At 36.2% G+C, this 15,264-nt stretch overlaps 1 protein-coding gene across 1 annotated transcript in view; it reads right to left on the minus strand.

Annotated features, from left to right (window-relative positions):
- Positions 1–15,264, minus strand: part of PIAS1 (protein inhibitor of activated STAT, 1) — a 105,634-nt gene that overhangs the window by 22,421 nt on the left and 67,949 nt on the right. The window contains exon 6 of the mRNA XM_012664828.1: positions 10,402–10,558. Within this exon, the coding sequence (XP_012520282.1) occupies positions 10,402–10,558 (157 nt within the window). The remainder of the gene's footprint in view (positions 1–10,401; positions 10,559–15,264) is intronic.

Raw genomic sequence — 15,264 nt, forward strand, 5'->3', positions numbered from 1 at the left:
ATTTTTTGAAAGCTCAGATAAACAAAATACTTATTGTAAAACATATTAATTCTAATTTCAAATTGTGAAAAGAGTCCAATTGCCTTTTTACCATATAATTATTTCAGTTTTACATGTATTTTTCTATAAACTAGTTGTGTTATCTTGGGCAAATCAATCCTCCTTTCTCAGTTTCATTTTACTTATAGTAAAATTAGAATCCACACTAGATAATCTCTAAGTCTTTTCAGTTCAAACTTCTTATGGTTCTTAAGAGAGGAAGCACCAATTATTTTACTTTTCCATGGCTATTCTTTTACTCTCTTTCAGTTATTAGTCATTTCATATTAAGAAAAGATCCTTTATAGTTCTCATCTGGGAACCAGAAGTATCTGTTATCTCTGAAAATCTCAATCAACAACACAAATTATAAATGAGACAGGAAATGCGTAAATGTAATATTCCAATCATTTTAGAAGTTGTTCCACAATAACTTTAAAGTCTATATTATGTAAGAGGGCTCTAAGTGGAGTAGTTTTGTTTAAACTATGACTAATATTATTTGGACTCTCTTATTTTAAAGAAAATTAGTAACTAATAAAAGTAATATTTATAAATTTTTGAAAGCTCATATAAATATTACAAAACATATTAATTCTAATTTCAAATTACGAAAAGAAAAAAGTCCAATTGTCTTTTTACCATATAATTATTCAATCACAGAATTTCAGAGTTGTGGCATAACTGTGACCAGACAGATAACATAAAGAAAATGGAGAGGGAAAAATAATCAGATAAGGAAGAATTTCAGAGTAGATGTCGGTTGGGCTGATAATTATTTATGAGAACTAAGAATCCTGCCTTTATTAAACATGGTGACCATATGATCTGGAATTTTTGAGATGGTCTAAATCCTGGATATTCTATCGAACTGTTCCCATAAATTAGTGAATGTCAACTAAGATACACATCAGAACTACCTACAGAGCTTTCTCAAACAGAATAGGAAGAGGGATACCAATAAATAGTTTTTAAAATAGCTCCAGATGTGATTCTGACATCAGATGAGAAAGTCATTTCATGGCCTGGAAATTCCAAATTTTCAAAGTCTTAATGTATTTTATAGGCTGACTCTCACATATAAAAAGGCATAAACCCCCTGGTTAATATAGTTATCATCACACTATGCTGTTAATCCTGGTTTGCCAGCTTGCAGACCATATATCATATCAGCCTTATATAAAACAAGCCTCAGTTTAATACCTAGAAATTGAAACTGGAGAGGTAACATGAAGTAGTAAAGCACAGGACCTAGAGACAGCCTAGGTTAGAATTCAGCCTTAGTTAAGTCACTTAACCTCTCTAAGCCTCAGTTTAATCATAAGGTAAATGGGAACAATACAATACCTCACAGCATTGTTTTAAAGATTAAATAAGTTTAGTTAATACATGTAAAATGTTTTAAAATAACCTAATGATAAATATTAGTTATTGTTACTTAAAATAATATGTGATTCTCTCAGAGGTGGAAGAATTTTCTAATTTATTGTTTTAAGAGACAAGGTCTCACCATGTTACCCAAGCTGGTGTTGAACTCCTGGCACAAGGGATCCTCCTACCTCAGCCTCCCGAGTTGCTGGGATTATAGATGTGAGCCACTGCACCTAGCTTGGAATTATTTTAAAATGTCCATCAATTTCTATTTTTTTTTTTTTTAAATCTTTGTCTTTTCCTTTGCCATCATAGACCCAATCTCAGTCAATTCTTTCTTGTAAAGATACTTTTAAAGATCCTATTAGGATCTTGATTGGATTGAATCCATAGATCAATTTGGAGAACTGCCATACAACAATACTGAGTTCTGATCTGTTAGCATGGTATATCTGTCCATTGATTCGGGTCTTTTAATTTTTCTCAGCAATATTTTATAGTTTTCAGCATACAAATCTTACACATATTTTGTACAATGTATACCTTAAGTATTTCATATTTTGGATGTTATTGTAAGCTCTTATTTTTTTAATTTCAATTTCTAATTGTTTATTACTAACAGAAATACAACTCATTTTTGTATAGTGACCAGGCCTTCTCCAACCTTGCTAAATTCACATAATATTTCTAGTAGCTTATTTGGAGAGTCTTTGGGATGTTTTTCTACACAGACAATAAAGTCATCTGCAAATAAAGACAATTATTTCTAATCTGTATGGGTTTCTTCCTTGCCTTGTTGTGCTGGCAACACTGAGAGCATATACCTTTGCTTTGTTCTCAATCTTAGGAGTGAAGCATTCAAGTTTTTCACCATGAATGATGGTATTACCTATAGGCTTTTTGTAAATACTCTTTTTTTTTTTTTTGAAACAGAGTCTGGCTCTGTTGCCCGGGCTAGAGTGCCATGGCATCAGCCTAGCTCACAGCAACCTCAAACTCCTGAGCTCAAGCGATCCCCCTGCCTGAGCCTCCCAAGTAGCTGGGACTACAGGCATGTGCCACCATGTCCGGCTAATTTTTTCTCTCTATATATATTTTTAGTTGTCCAGATCATTTCTTTCTCTTGCTCAGGCTGGTCTTGAATTCCTGACCTTGAACGATCCACCCGCCTCAGCCTCCCAGAGTGCTAGGATTACAGGCGTGAGCCACCGCACCCGGCCTGTAAATACTCTTTATTACCCAGGCAGTTTCCTTCTGTTTCTATTTTGCTGAGAGTTTTGTCATGAACACATGTTGAATTTGGCCAAATGTTTTTTCTGCGTCTCTGGAGATGATCATATGATTTTTCTTTTTTAGTGTGTTGAGAAGGCGAATTATATTAACTGAGTTTTGAATCCTGAAATTAACCTAGTATTCCTCAAATAAACTCTATGTGGTCACTATGTATTGTCATTTTACATGCTGGACTTAACAGCTGAAACAATTCTGAAAAAGAAAAACAAAGCTGTAGACCTCTACCTTGATTTTAAGCCTTACTATCAAGTTACAGTGATTAAGACTATGATTAGGCATAGGACAGACATACAGGTCAATGGAAAAGAATAAAGCCCAGAAAAAGATTTATACATCTACGGTCAATTGGATTTTGACAAAGGTACCAAAGTAATTAAATGGGGCATGGGGGAGACAGTCTTTTCTACAAACGTTGTTGGAACATCTGAATATCTATGTGGGGGTAAAAATGAACCTCTACTCTTACCCAGCACCACATACAAAAATCAACTCAAAATAAATTGTAGACCAAAATCTAAGAGCTAAAACAATAAAACTTCTAGAAGAAAAACAGAAGAAAATGTTTGTGGCTTTGGTTTAGGCAAAGATTTCACAGTACACAAAAAACATGACCTATAAGAAAAATGGGCAAAAGATTTGAACAGAAGCTTCATCAAAGAAGCTGTAAGAATGGCAAATAAGCACATGAGAAGATGTTTAACAACTCAGTCATCAGGAAAATGCACAATGAGGTATTGCTACACACTGACTACTTGGCTAAAATTAAAACATAGCCCAACAAGATCACATGCTGGGGAGGACAGGATGTAGAGCCACCTGAAATCTCATATATTATTAGTGGGAATGCAAAAAGGGTATATCCACTTCATAAGAAATTGCGATATGACCCAACAATCCCACTTCTAGGTATTTACACAGGAGAAATGAAAACATATGTCCACAAAACTGAGGTACCCATATGCAAAATATAAATGTTCACAGCAGCTTTATTCGTAATAGTGCAAAACTGGAAACGATCCAAATGCCCATCAACTGATAAATGTATAAACAAATTATGGTACATAAATGGAATGCTACTTAGCAATAAAGAACTAACGACACGAATGAACCTTAAAAGCATTATATAAAGTGAGAGAAGCCAGTCACAAAAGACTACACGTACTGTAGGATTGCATTCATCTGACATTCTGGAAAAGACAAAACTATAGAGCAAAAATCACATCAATGGTTAAGGGGATGGAATGGATTGCAAAGGGCCACACAGGAACTTTCTGGGGTGAAGGATGCTCTATATTTTGATTGTGGCAGTGGTTCATGATTGCATATACCTGTCAAATGAATTTTTATTGCCTATAAATTATATTTCAATGAACTTTAGCAAAAGAAATAAAGAAGAAACAGAGGAGGAGGGGGAAAAAGCACTATGCTAAATTTAATTACAAGAAAGTATGAAGGAAAAATAAAGTAAGTGAAATAAAGGTGCTTCTTCTTTGTGAGCAAGGGAGTAAAAAAAATAAAATAAGACATATAATATATATCCTACTGTAATTAGTAAATATGTAGGAAGTCATCTGAGAGTTTACATTTTTTTGTGACATAGTGAGCTACAGTGGTAACAGTATTTTATTATACAACCTATAATAAAGTTCCAGCTAGTCACATTAATTAAATTAATTTAATTAATTGATCTTGTTTTTCCCAAGAAGTAGGTTTGGAAAATCAATCACTTAATTAATCTTTTTAAAATCCTTGTTGGCATTGAGCTATAAGAGTTAGCAACTAGTCACATGAGATTGTATTTAAATTTGATAAAATTTAAAATTCAGTTCCTCAGTTGCACTAGCCACAGTTTAAGTGCTCAACAGCCACATGTTTGTTGCTGGTGGCTACGATATGGACCCCACAGATATAGAATATTTCATCATCATGGATTGTTCTATTAGCTAGTGCTGTTCCAATAGGGTTGGTATTGTTTTAAATAATTTCTATCTTCATTAATATCAGATTATTTTAATTCAGCCTTTTAGGATTTTAAGGCTAAAAACAACCAAACATATTAAGCCCAATATTTCATTTTATAGGCAAAGAGACAAGGGCACTGAGACCTGATTTTTACTCTGGACCTCTTTTCAGCAGTTTATTTCAACAAAAATTTGAGGATCTACTATGTGCCAGGCACTGCGATAAACAATAGGAATTCAAAGAAAAATAAGATTAAATTCTTGCCCAAAGAAACTCATACTATAGTAGAGGGTAGAGATGCTCAGTGAGATTATCTCTGATGTTCTCTGAAGGAATTATGTTCAGTAAGCTAACTGCAAGTCAGCGCATCTATTCTAGGAGTTCTGGGATGCCTCCTGGGAAAAAAAGTGAAGCATAAAGGATACTAAAGTTAGGCACAGGAGGCAGCAGGGAAGTTCTGAGACTTAGAGAACAATACTAAAACATGGAGGAAAAGGCAGAAGAATTCCATATTTTTGGAGTGTAAAATATGAGAAGAGTGAATACAGGTGACTTTGGATAGTAAGCAGGTGCCATATCACAGAAAGCTGTATATGTCATGCTAACAAAGTTGGGAGTTTTTATTCCATTGGTGTTAAGAAGCCATGGAATACAAGGGAATGCTAAGATTAGATCTGCATAAATCACATAGGTTGCTAACAGAAGAAAGACATGAAGAAGAGGCAAGAAAGACGAGGAATATGTTATTTAAGAACATGTTTTTAAAATAAAGGCAGGATGTGAGAGCCTTAACAAGGGCAATAATGGCAGGGATAGAGAGAAGACACATTTGAGAAATATTTAGCATATAAGTTTGATAGTACTCAGTGTGTTCAGTTTTAAACACTTGAATTTGAGGAACCAACAGAATGTTTAAAGGTGAAGTAAGTCAGCAATACAAGTCACAAGTCCGAAATTCAGGGGAGAAGTCTGAGATGAAGATATGTATTTGGGGGTGGGTGCTAGTTCAAACCACAAGAATACGTAGAAAATGGGCCAAGGATGAAAGTCCAGAGAACAACAACATTTAGGATGCTTCCCTTCAGAGAATTTACTGAAGGCAAGTGATTAGGAAGAAGTGGTCAGAGAAGAGGGAGAAGAGAATTTCAAGGAGAAAGTGGTTGGTATCAAATGCAGAAGTATCAAAGGTGAAAACTGAAAAGATATAACTTCAATTTGGCAATCAGATTGTCACTTGTGACAAGAGAAAGAGCAGGGTCAATGAAATGATGAGGGGTTAAGAGACCATAATGAGTTGCAGCGAGGAGGTAAAAAGAACAAGCATAGACTACTCTTTGATGAAATTAGGATAGAACAACAAGAGGAACACAGAGTTTTACCTAGTGGGGACCTCGTTTTCCTATTTTTTTTTTTTTAATGAAAGAGGTGTGACAGGGAAGGGTAATAGGAAGAGGCTGCAACAGGGAGAAGCTGAAAACGCAGGACAAAGAACAGATAAATGAGGGAGCCAGGTCCCCTAATACTGTTACTGAGCATCTCCACCTGGATGTCTCATCATATTGCAAACACAAGTCTGAGAGTGCACTCTGATCCTCCCCTTGCAGCCTCATCTTTTCAACACTGTTTTCCATTTCAGCAAGTGGCACTACCATGTTAGCTGGTGCCTATGTAACAAGCCTAGCACTCATCCTTGACCCTTCACTACCCCACATATCAATACAATTTCTACTCTTCAGTTCTTCTCAAACTGTCAACTTCTATTTCTATCATTATCACCTTAGTTCAAGACACCATCATCTCTTACGTGTACTAGTGCATAGGTTCCTAACTGGCCTCACTGCATCACCTTTGCCCCACTTTGATTCAGTCCTCAAAGTGAGGATCAGATTGCTCAAATCTGATCATGTCATTTCTCTGCTTAAAAAATCTTTTAATGGCTTTCCTTTTTTTTTTTTTTTTTTGAGACAGAGTCTCACTCTGTTGCCCTGGCTAGAGTGCGGTGGTGTCAGCCTAGCTCACAGCAACCTCAAACTCCTAGACTCAAGCAATCCTCCTGCCTCAGCCTCCGTAGTAGCTGTGACTACAGGCATGCGCCACCATGCCTGGCTAATTTTTTCTATATATTTTTAGCTGTCCAGTTAATTTCTTTCGATTTTTTGGTAGAGATGGGGTCTCATTCTTGCTCAGGCTGGTCTCCAACTCCTGAGCTCAAATGATCCACCCACCTTGGCCTCCCAGAGAGCTAAGATTACAGGCGTGAGCCACCACACCCGGCCTGGCTTTCTATCATCTATATGAACTTACACTTGTCTATCTCTCTGACCACTCTTCCCCTTTGCTCTCTCTACTCCAGCTCTACTGGACTTTTCTCTTGGCATGTTCCCTTTCCATCTTGGGGCTCAACTCCTCCTCATCCTTATAATCTTGTCTTAGGCATCACAACATCAAAGAGGACTATGTTCCCCTGTTGTACCTCTACAGAGTTCCCTGTCTATCTTCTTCAAGGCACATGTCACAACTGTAACTCATTAAATGACTTGTGCAATTATTTAATGACTGTCTTTCCCACCAGACTGCAAACTTCTGGGTTTGCAGAGACAGTGTGTGTATGTTTAAAGCTGTATTCTCCCATGCCTGAAACACAGTACTCTTAATATAAGTTCTTGAATGAGAAGAATAAATGAATAAGAGATGAACTATGAGGAGGAAAAGGGACATTTCCTCCTGACACTGAAGGATATAAAGTGGGATAGGTGCAAATTTAGATAAGTTGAATAATAATTATGGTGGCACTAAGACTAAGGAAAAAAATAGGCAGTTTAGAGAATTCACATCCTGTAGCCCTGATTTTCTTGCACTGGCAGAGTGTTGAGACAGGGCGGATAGTGTTTGAATAGATTATGGCTAAAGTTTGAAGTAAATGCTGAAAGGAGAAGGGAGAAGAGCAAGGAACATGACCTCGAGTTAGTAAAAGACTGTTTTTGTGATAGTTGTAAGGGGATAATTTCACACAAAGGTGGAAACCACAAGACAAAAACCTATTAAGTCAAGTGAATCAGAGAATGGATTTCTCTGTTAAAAGTCTAAATACTACCAACTTTATTCTTTCAAGAACATAATATAGTACCTGACTTGACCTACTAAAACTTTGCTAGAAGAATTTATTTATATGGTTAAGAATGACTTACAAATAACATATTTGAAAGTAATTTTATTCTTTAAAAATATCTGAGATAATTAACATTACTTTTTATCAAGTCTTTTTTTTTTTTTTTGAGACAGAGTCTCACTGTGTTGCCCGGGCTAGAGTGCCGTGGCGTCATCCTAGCTCACAGCAACCTCAAACTCCTGGGCTCAAGCGATCCTTCTGCCTCAGCCTCCCGAGTAGCTGGGACTACAGGCATGCGCCACCATGCCCAGCTAATTTTTTTCTATATATTTTTAGTTGTCCGATTAATTTCTTTCTTTTTTAGCAGAGACGGGGTCTCGCTCTTGCTCAGGCTGGTTTCGAACTCTTGAGCTCAAGCAATCCACCCTCCTCGGCCTCCCAGAGTGCTAGGATCACAGGCGTGAGCCACCACGCCCGGCCCTATCAAGTCTTTTTGTTTGGGTTTTGTCTGTTTGTTTGTTTGTTTTGGAGACAGAGTCTTGCTCTGTTGCTCAGCTGAAGTGCAGTGTGGCGATCACAGCTCACCACAGCCTCGAACACCTGGGCTTAAGCGATCCTCCTGCCTCAGCCTCCCGAGTAGCTAGGACTACAAGCACACACCACCACACCTAGCTAATTTTTAAATTTTTTGTAGAGACAGGGTCTTGCTATATTGCCTAGGTTGGTCTCAAGTGATCCTCCCGCCTCAGCCTCCCAAAATGCTGGGATTACAGGCACATAAGCCACTGTGCCCAGCCATGTCAAGTTATTTTAATTACATAATTAATTTCTTAGAAAAGTTTTTTTACAGATAGATAAAGGTAAATAAGCTGTTATTTAGTCCATTACAATAAAGTTCTTCCTGGTGGGATGCAAATTAATATCCCATTGGTTCCACTGGCCAGTAAGTAAGATAAGACATAAATTGGCACAAAAATCTCATTCAACATGCAATTACTCTCCACATCCAGCAGTATTTAAGAGCTGAAATAAGTAGCTTTTGAAATAAATAGCTATAAATAGTTGAACTAAATACTATTAAGTAAAAGCTGCCTAATAGTAGCTAACAGTGGTTCCTTGGAGAAAATAATTCCAGGCACATGTTCCCACTCTCCCTCCAGGTGGTGCTATAGCTAAAAGTAGAGAAGAGTTAACAGCTTGAGCAAAGACAGCTTGCCTTGTTGCTGTTGTTACTAAATATAACAGCTTTATCTGCCTTGTTTCTTGGTATTCCCTTTTCCACTCAGGCTCACATAATTCCATAATGCTTTCTGACTAGCTGAGATTCTAACACTGTGAAGCAAATATAAAGATTCTCAATGGAATGACCAGGAATAACTTTAGCAAGATTATGAAAAAAGTAAAGTTCTTCTCTTGCACTCTCCTTCAAGGCGGATGCCTGTCCCTTCTCTTCTTTCAGGATCCCTACTATCTCCTTATCCCTGCCAAATGGTGCTTCCACTCCTGCAGATCCCAAACCAGTGCTGTCATTCCAGCTCTCCATCATCTGTCAATGCATGCCTACAGAGGCATTAGCCAAAAGTGTGCTTCCTCTGACTCAAGATTACCTGCATTTTTTAAAGGGCCATTTTAATACAAAAAATGCTTCCACAAACTATTAAGGGCATATTGATATTCAGGGGTAGTGGGATCTTTTATCTGGCATAGAAACAGGTTAGATAAAAGGATAAAATCTAAGCTACAAAAGGAAGTGTGAGGAAAAGTTGGCCCTGCTATTAGTTCTTTCCACCAGTGTTCCTAACTACAAATCTCATAGTTAATCAACTCACATCAAGAGTCTTTAAAGGATAACTATCTAAACCCTGCCTGTAAAAGTTTTGTTCCCTAAGCACCCAGCCCTCACCCCCAAATACACCCATGAAGAATCTACCCTTCTCTCACAAAGACGAGAATAAAGGAAGGACTTAGTTTACCTGACCTCTGGCCTTAACCCTTAAAAATTGAGGCCAGAATAGCACATTAGCAGATCTTACATCTCAAATTCAACACATCAAAATGAACCACCCAGGAATTCACACCTATGAACCCAGATATTAGAGAGGCTTTAGAAACCACATGGTACAAACACCTTGTTACAGATGGAGAATATGAGACTCAGGAGTAGGGTGACTTGTCCAAGGCCACATATTGATTAATGGCAGAACCCACATCACTATTATTTCTACCACCCCACTAACTCTTTTTATTTTGTTAATGCAGGGGGTATAGCCATAATAACCCTATACATCTTTCCTGGATAAACCTCCAATACAAAATAATTTTCTTGAAATTTATGCCAAGATTTCCTTCCCATTTCCTAGAATTTCTTAAACATTGATTTATTTTATGAAGCTGGAACAAAATACTCTTCCATGTACATGCACTGCTTTACAAAGTTAATTTTCAGATCAGTAAAATATAGATTATAAAATATAGTTTATGACGAGGATATTAAAACCATTCTCAGGTCTCATTTTACAAGCTCACAAAACAAGGTTCTCAGTGTTTTTAATCCTCTACAACAGGCTCTAGCAAAAAAACCCCAAAAAAACCTAAAATTTCTTGAGTTGAGAAACTACTACTCTAACCTTTGACAAAACAGTTCAGCTGCATAAATGAAATAAGTTTATCATACGTACTTAAAGCTCTAGAATGATCCGGGTTCCTTATTCCCTTTGCTCGTAACCTCTGAAGAAGAACTGTTGAGGACAACTGTTTTACAAGATATACTGCCATGGAATAGTTCTGGAAAAAAAAAAAAGATGTAGAAAACAAACAACATACGTAAGTAAATAGTACATCTATTTAATCCCACAGTGATAGGGAAAGAAAACTAACACTTCTTACAACACCTGCTGTGTGTCAAGCACTGTCTTAGGTGTTTTCGTAAACAGTAATTAACTTAATCCTAACCAAAAGGCTGCTGAGGTGATTATAAACCTATTTTCACAGATGAGGAAATTAAAGCATGGAGAATTAAAAGAACTTGGCCTAATTTTGCAATTTTCAAGTGACAAACCCAGATTTTAAACCCAGGTCTGTCATGCTCCTATGTTACCTGACTACGTATATTTGAAACTAATGAACTTAAGGCACTTACAAGAAAGAACTGTTAAGACTAAATATAAGCAAAGGGCAATAAGATGTCAAAGTTATCATAAACCATATTTAGTAGTTAATAGATATATCTAAAATAGTAGCTATTTTTTTTTTATTACAAATAAGATTGGCTTCCTAGGCTACACCTTTTAACCTCTTTCTATGCCTTCCACTAGGCTCTTGAAAAGACCCTATTTGTGCCATTATCACAACAAGCAGACGGATTATTAAAAAAGGTTTTCAAAGAGACGCTCCTGGTTTGGCAAAAGAATAGATGAATATCCACTGCTAGCAGAGGGGACTACCCAGAGATAATAGTGGGAGAAGGGGCAAAGAAGAAAGCCAAGACTGAGTGAAGGGCACATGGTTAGATAAGAGGAAGAAAAGAGGGCTGAGGTTTATGAAGGGTAGGAGAGAGATCTAAATGAGAAGGACCACTTTTCATTTGGTGCTGGGATCAAGAGTAAGATTAAGAGACTTGAAAAGAAGCAAAAGGAAAAATAGCTGCTGCCATCATTACATTTTATAGCTACATACATTTTTCAAGACACAATTAACATATACTGTCTATTTCATTTAAACTTTGCAGAAGGCCTATAAAAGATAGGTAGGATAGGCATTTTTCTAAGTGAAGCGTTGATGAAACTGTGGCACAAAAAGCTTATATAATCTGCTCATGATCATGCAACTGCTTGGTGACAGAGCAGGCACTAGAAACCAAAAGCAAAGACTAGGAATATCAGGGGAAGGGATTTAATGATCGAGGCTAGTGTAGTTCTCTGTAGCTCTTGCTTTCACATATCCTACTAGCTTTGAACCTCCTAATCTAGTCCAATGCACCGTCCAACTTTCACACTTCTGAAAATGCATTCCTCTCTTTTGGCAGAAAATATCCTACAGTACCCTCTGGAAGGTCAAATTTTCATTTAAAGTTCAGAAACCTATCCATGTTCACATGCTACATATTTTCTGGGGAAAAGAAAAATGAAGTGTCAAAAAAGCTAATTTACTTTCATTAATAAATTTCACAATATATTAACAAAGAACAAATCACCTTAAAATTTTCCTCAATTTTAGAGCATACAACATACTAATCTAACACAGAACTGAAAAGCTTCTTTTAAAAAAAAACGCCTTATTCACCATTATTAATCATTTGCTTAATGCTTCAAGTATGATAAAAACTGGAGAAATGCTAATTAACACTGTGAAATTATGTATTGACAGCTTGAATCTTCAGAACTTGGAATTACCCTAAGGCTTTATATAAATATTTAAGAAGAGATCAAGTAGAAACCACAACAAGAAGTTCAATGAAAAGGTATGTTCACTCTAGTCAAAACATGTAACCAAATAGAAAAAAAAGGCAGCACAAAGAATGTCAGGTATTAACAAATGCCACTTGTACTAATAATAAAAAGTTAAAATTTACATCATCTGGAAGAGGTTGTACAGCAAAAAGCTCCAAAATTTAACAGTAGCATAGTATCTCTTCTAGATGATATTATATTGTTTCTGCTAACCTTTCAAAATACTATTTAATTCCAACTATTGATATATATACTGTATTATATCAATATTTTTGTTTTTTGCTTTTTTGAAAGTCTTCAAAATTCTTTATTAAGTTCACAAGACACTTTCTCCATAACTGAAATATAATCTACTTATTATATGCCCTTCACACCAGTATAAATTGAGTATCCCTTATCCGAAATGCTTGGGACTAGAGGTGTTTTGTGTTTTAGATTTTTTCAGATTTTTGAATATTTGCATTATACTTACTGGTTAAGCATCCCCTAATCCAAAAATCTGAAATCTAAAATGTTCCAGTAAGTATTTTCTTTAAATGTCACGTTTTGGATTTTACACCATTGTGGATTTCAGATTAGGGATACTCAACCTGTATTTAAATAATTTCTCTACAAATAATGAGAGTTTAAGAAATGCTAAATGCAGTGAGGTTGGATAAATAGGATAAGTTATAATACAGCTCACTTACTTCCTTTAGGCACTATACTAGCTCTCCTATTTATTTCACTTGAAAAGACATTTTTATAACATTTCTCAATGGCAACCAATCATATAAAACTTATCTGCAAAATAGTAAGAGATTCTACATGAACTATTCACAGTATTTTTTTTTTTTTGAGACAGAGTCTCACTCTTTTTGCCCGGGCTAGAGTGAGTGCCGTGGCGGCAGCCTAGCTCACAGCAACCTCACACTCCTGGGCTCAAGCAACCCTTCTGCCTCAGCCTCCCGAGTAGCTGGGACTACAGGCATGCGCCACCATGCCCGGCTAATTTTTTCTATATATTTTTAGTTGTCCGATTAATTTCTTTCTATTTTTTGGTAGAGACGGGGTCTCGCTCTTGCTCAGGCTGGTCTCGAACTCCTGAGCTCAAACAATCCGCCCGCCTTGGCCTCCCAGAGTGCTAGGATTACAGGTGTGAGCCACCGCGCCCGGCCTATTCACAGTATTTTTACATGCTGAATTAAAATAGTGTTTTAAAAACAATCTAGTAAGTTATCTTCTGGGCTTTGGAAAAGAATAATTTTCTTTCAATATTTTACTTCAAAAAAAAAAAAAGTTCCCCAACTTATAGAACTTCAAATCTCTGTGCTTTGGAAGCTTTTCATGGAAAAGTATCTCCGCCCCTCCTCTAGTGCGATATGTGAGCAACCATATTCCCCTTCTCTCCTACAGTTTCACACTTTTTTCATATTTCAGCAAAAATACTCCCCTTCTTCCTTGGTAGGCTATACTTTTCACACACACACACAAAAAACAAAATATTTTCAACATTTCATTCTAAATGGGGGGAAAAAGGATATACCAGAAGTAAAACATTTAAAAGGATTTTAAGAACCTAATGATGACACATTAATTAGTCAAAGGAAAAAAATACAACCCTAATAGGTGTCAAAAAGGATTCTGATAATACTCAACATCCATTTCTAACAAAGATATCCAGTAAAAGAGGAACATAGGAACACATCATTGATATAATTAAGTTCTATCAAAATTAAGAGCCATTATAATACTTAATGTTATAACAGTAGCAGTATTCTCATTAATGTAAGGAACAGGTCAAATATGTCCACTAGCACCTGTTATTTAACACTGTTTGCAAAGTTCTATCCACTAGAAGAACAAGAAATAATGGCATGAATATTAGGATTACCATAATCTGTACAATGATATATCTCAAATTCAAAACTGCTCACCTGGAAATACAAAGAAATTATCTAAAAAGTTACTGGAACCAATATATGAATATAGCTATGAAGTAAATATTCAAAAATAACTAGCTTTTAAATGAATCAACAATAAATAAATTCTTTAGAAAATATAATAAAGACCTACTTATAACAATAATTATAGCAATAATTATAGCAATAATAATAATAGCCCACATAGGAATTAACCAAAAAAATGCAGGATTTATAAGAAATCTATTAAATTACTGAGGAACATAAAAGAGGATCTGAAAATACAGTTCCTGGAACAGATATTTTAAATATTGTAAATAAATAAATTCTCCCTAACTTAATCTATAACTTTAAAGAAATCTCATTCAAATTCTCAGAAAAATGTAGGGGTAGGGCAGGGAAGGGAGGAGAAGGAACATGATAAAATAATTCTATAGCTCATCTGGAAGAATTTATGTGAAAAAAATAGGAGTGCAGGGGAACATGTCTCACACACTGTAATAACTTTTCCAACCTTTCTACTCTCCTCAAAGCCCTAATTTCTTCCTTCACTCTCAGCTGATTTATCTCAGAGACATAAGAAAATTCATCAAATCAGAACTTACTCACCTCTCCAGTACCAAATATATACATATACTTAGTTCTTTTATTCTCCCATTAAACAAGCTGTTCCTCCTAGCTACTTTGAGTTCCTCCAACCATGCAATTCACTATTGATTATCCCAACTTTCCCTTGTATATGTGATCTCTTACTCTCAAGAAGATTCCCACCATCATTTTCTAAACATGTTAATGACTCTCCCATTAAAACAAACAACTCTCTCATCTCACATTTCCCTCCAGCTCACCCTCATCTCTTTCCAAAGTCAGGCTTCTATAACTATCTCCACTGCCTCACCTCAGCTCAAATCACAATTTGGTTTGTACTTCCCCCCATCTACCAAAACAGAGCTTGTGCTACAGTCAGCTTCATGTTTGTAATTCAAAGGGTATTTTTTTAGACTTCAACATACTTGACCTCTCAACACCTGTTCAATACTGCTTACCATCTCCTTCCTTTCTGAAACTCTTCTCTTAGTTTCTCATACCCAATACCTCTGCCCCACCTCTCTGTCACTGTTTCCCCATATCCTCTGTAGGC

This window comes from Propithecus coquereli, unplaced genomic scaffold (genome assembly GCF_000956105.1).
Source record: "Propithecus coquereli isolate 6110/MARCELLA unplaced genomic scaffold, Pcoq_1.0 Scaffold92, whole genome shotgun sequence".
NCBI lineage: Eukaryota > Metazoa > Chordata > Mammalia > Primates > Indriidae > Propithecus > Propithecus coquereli.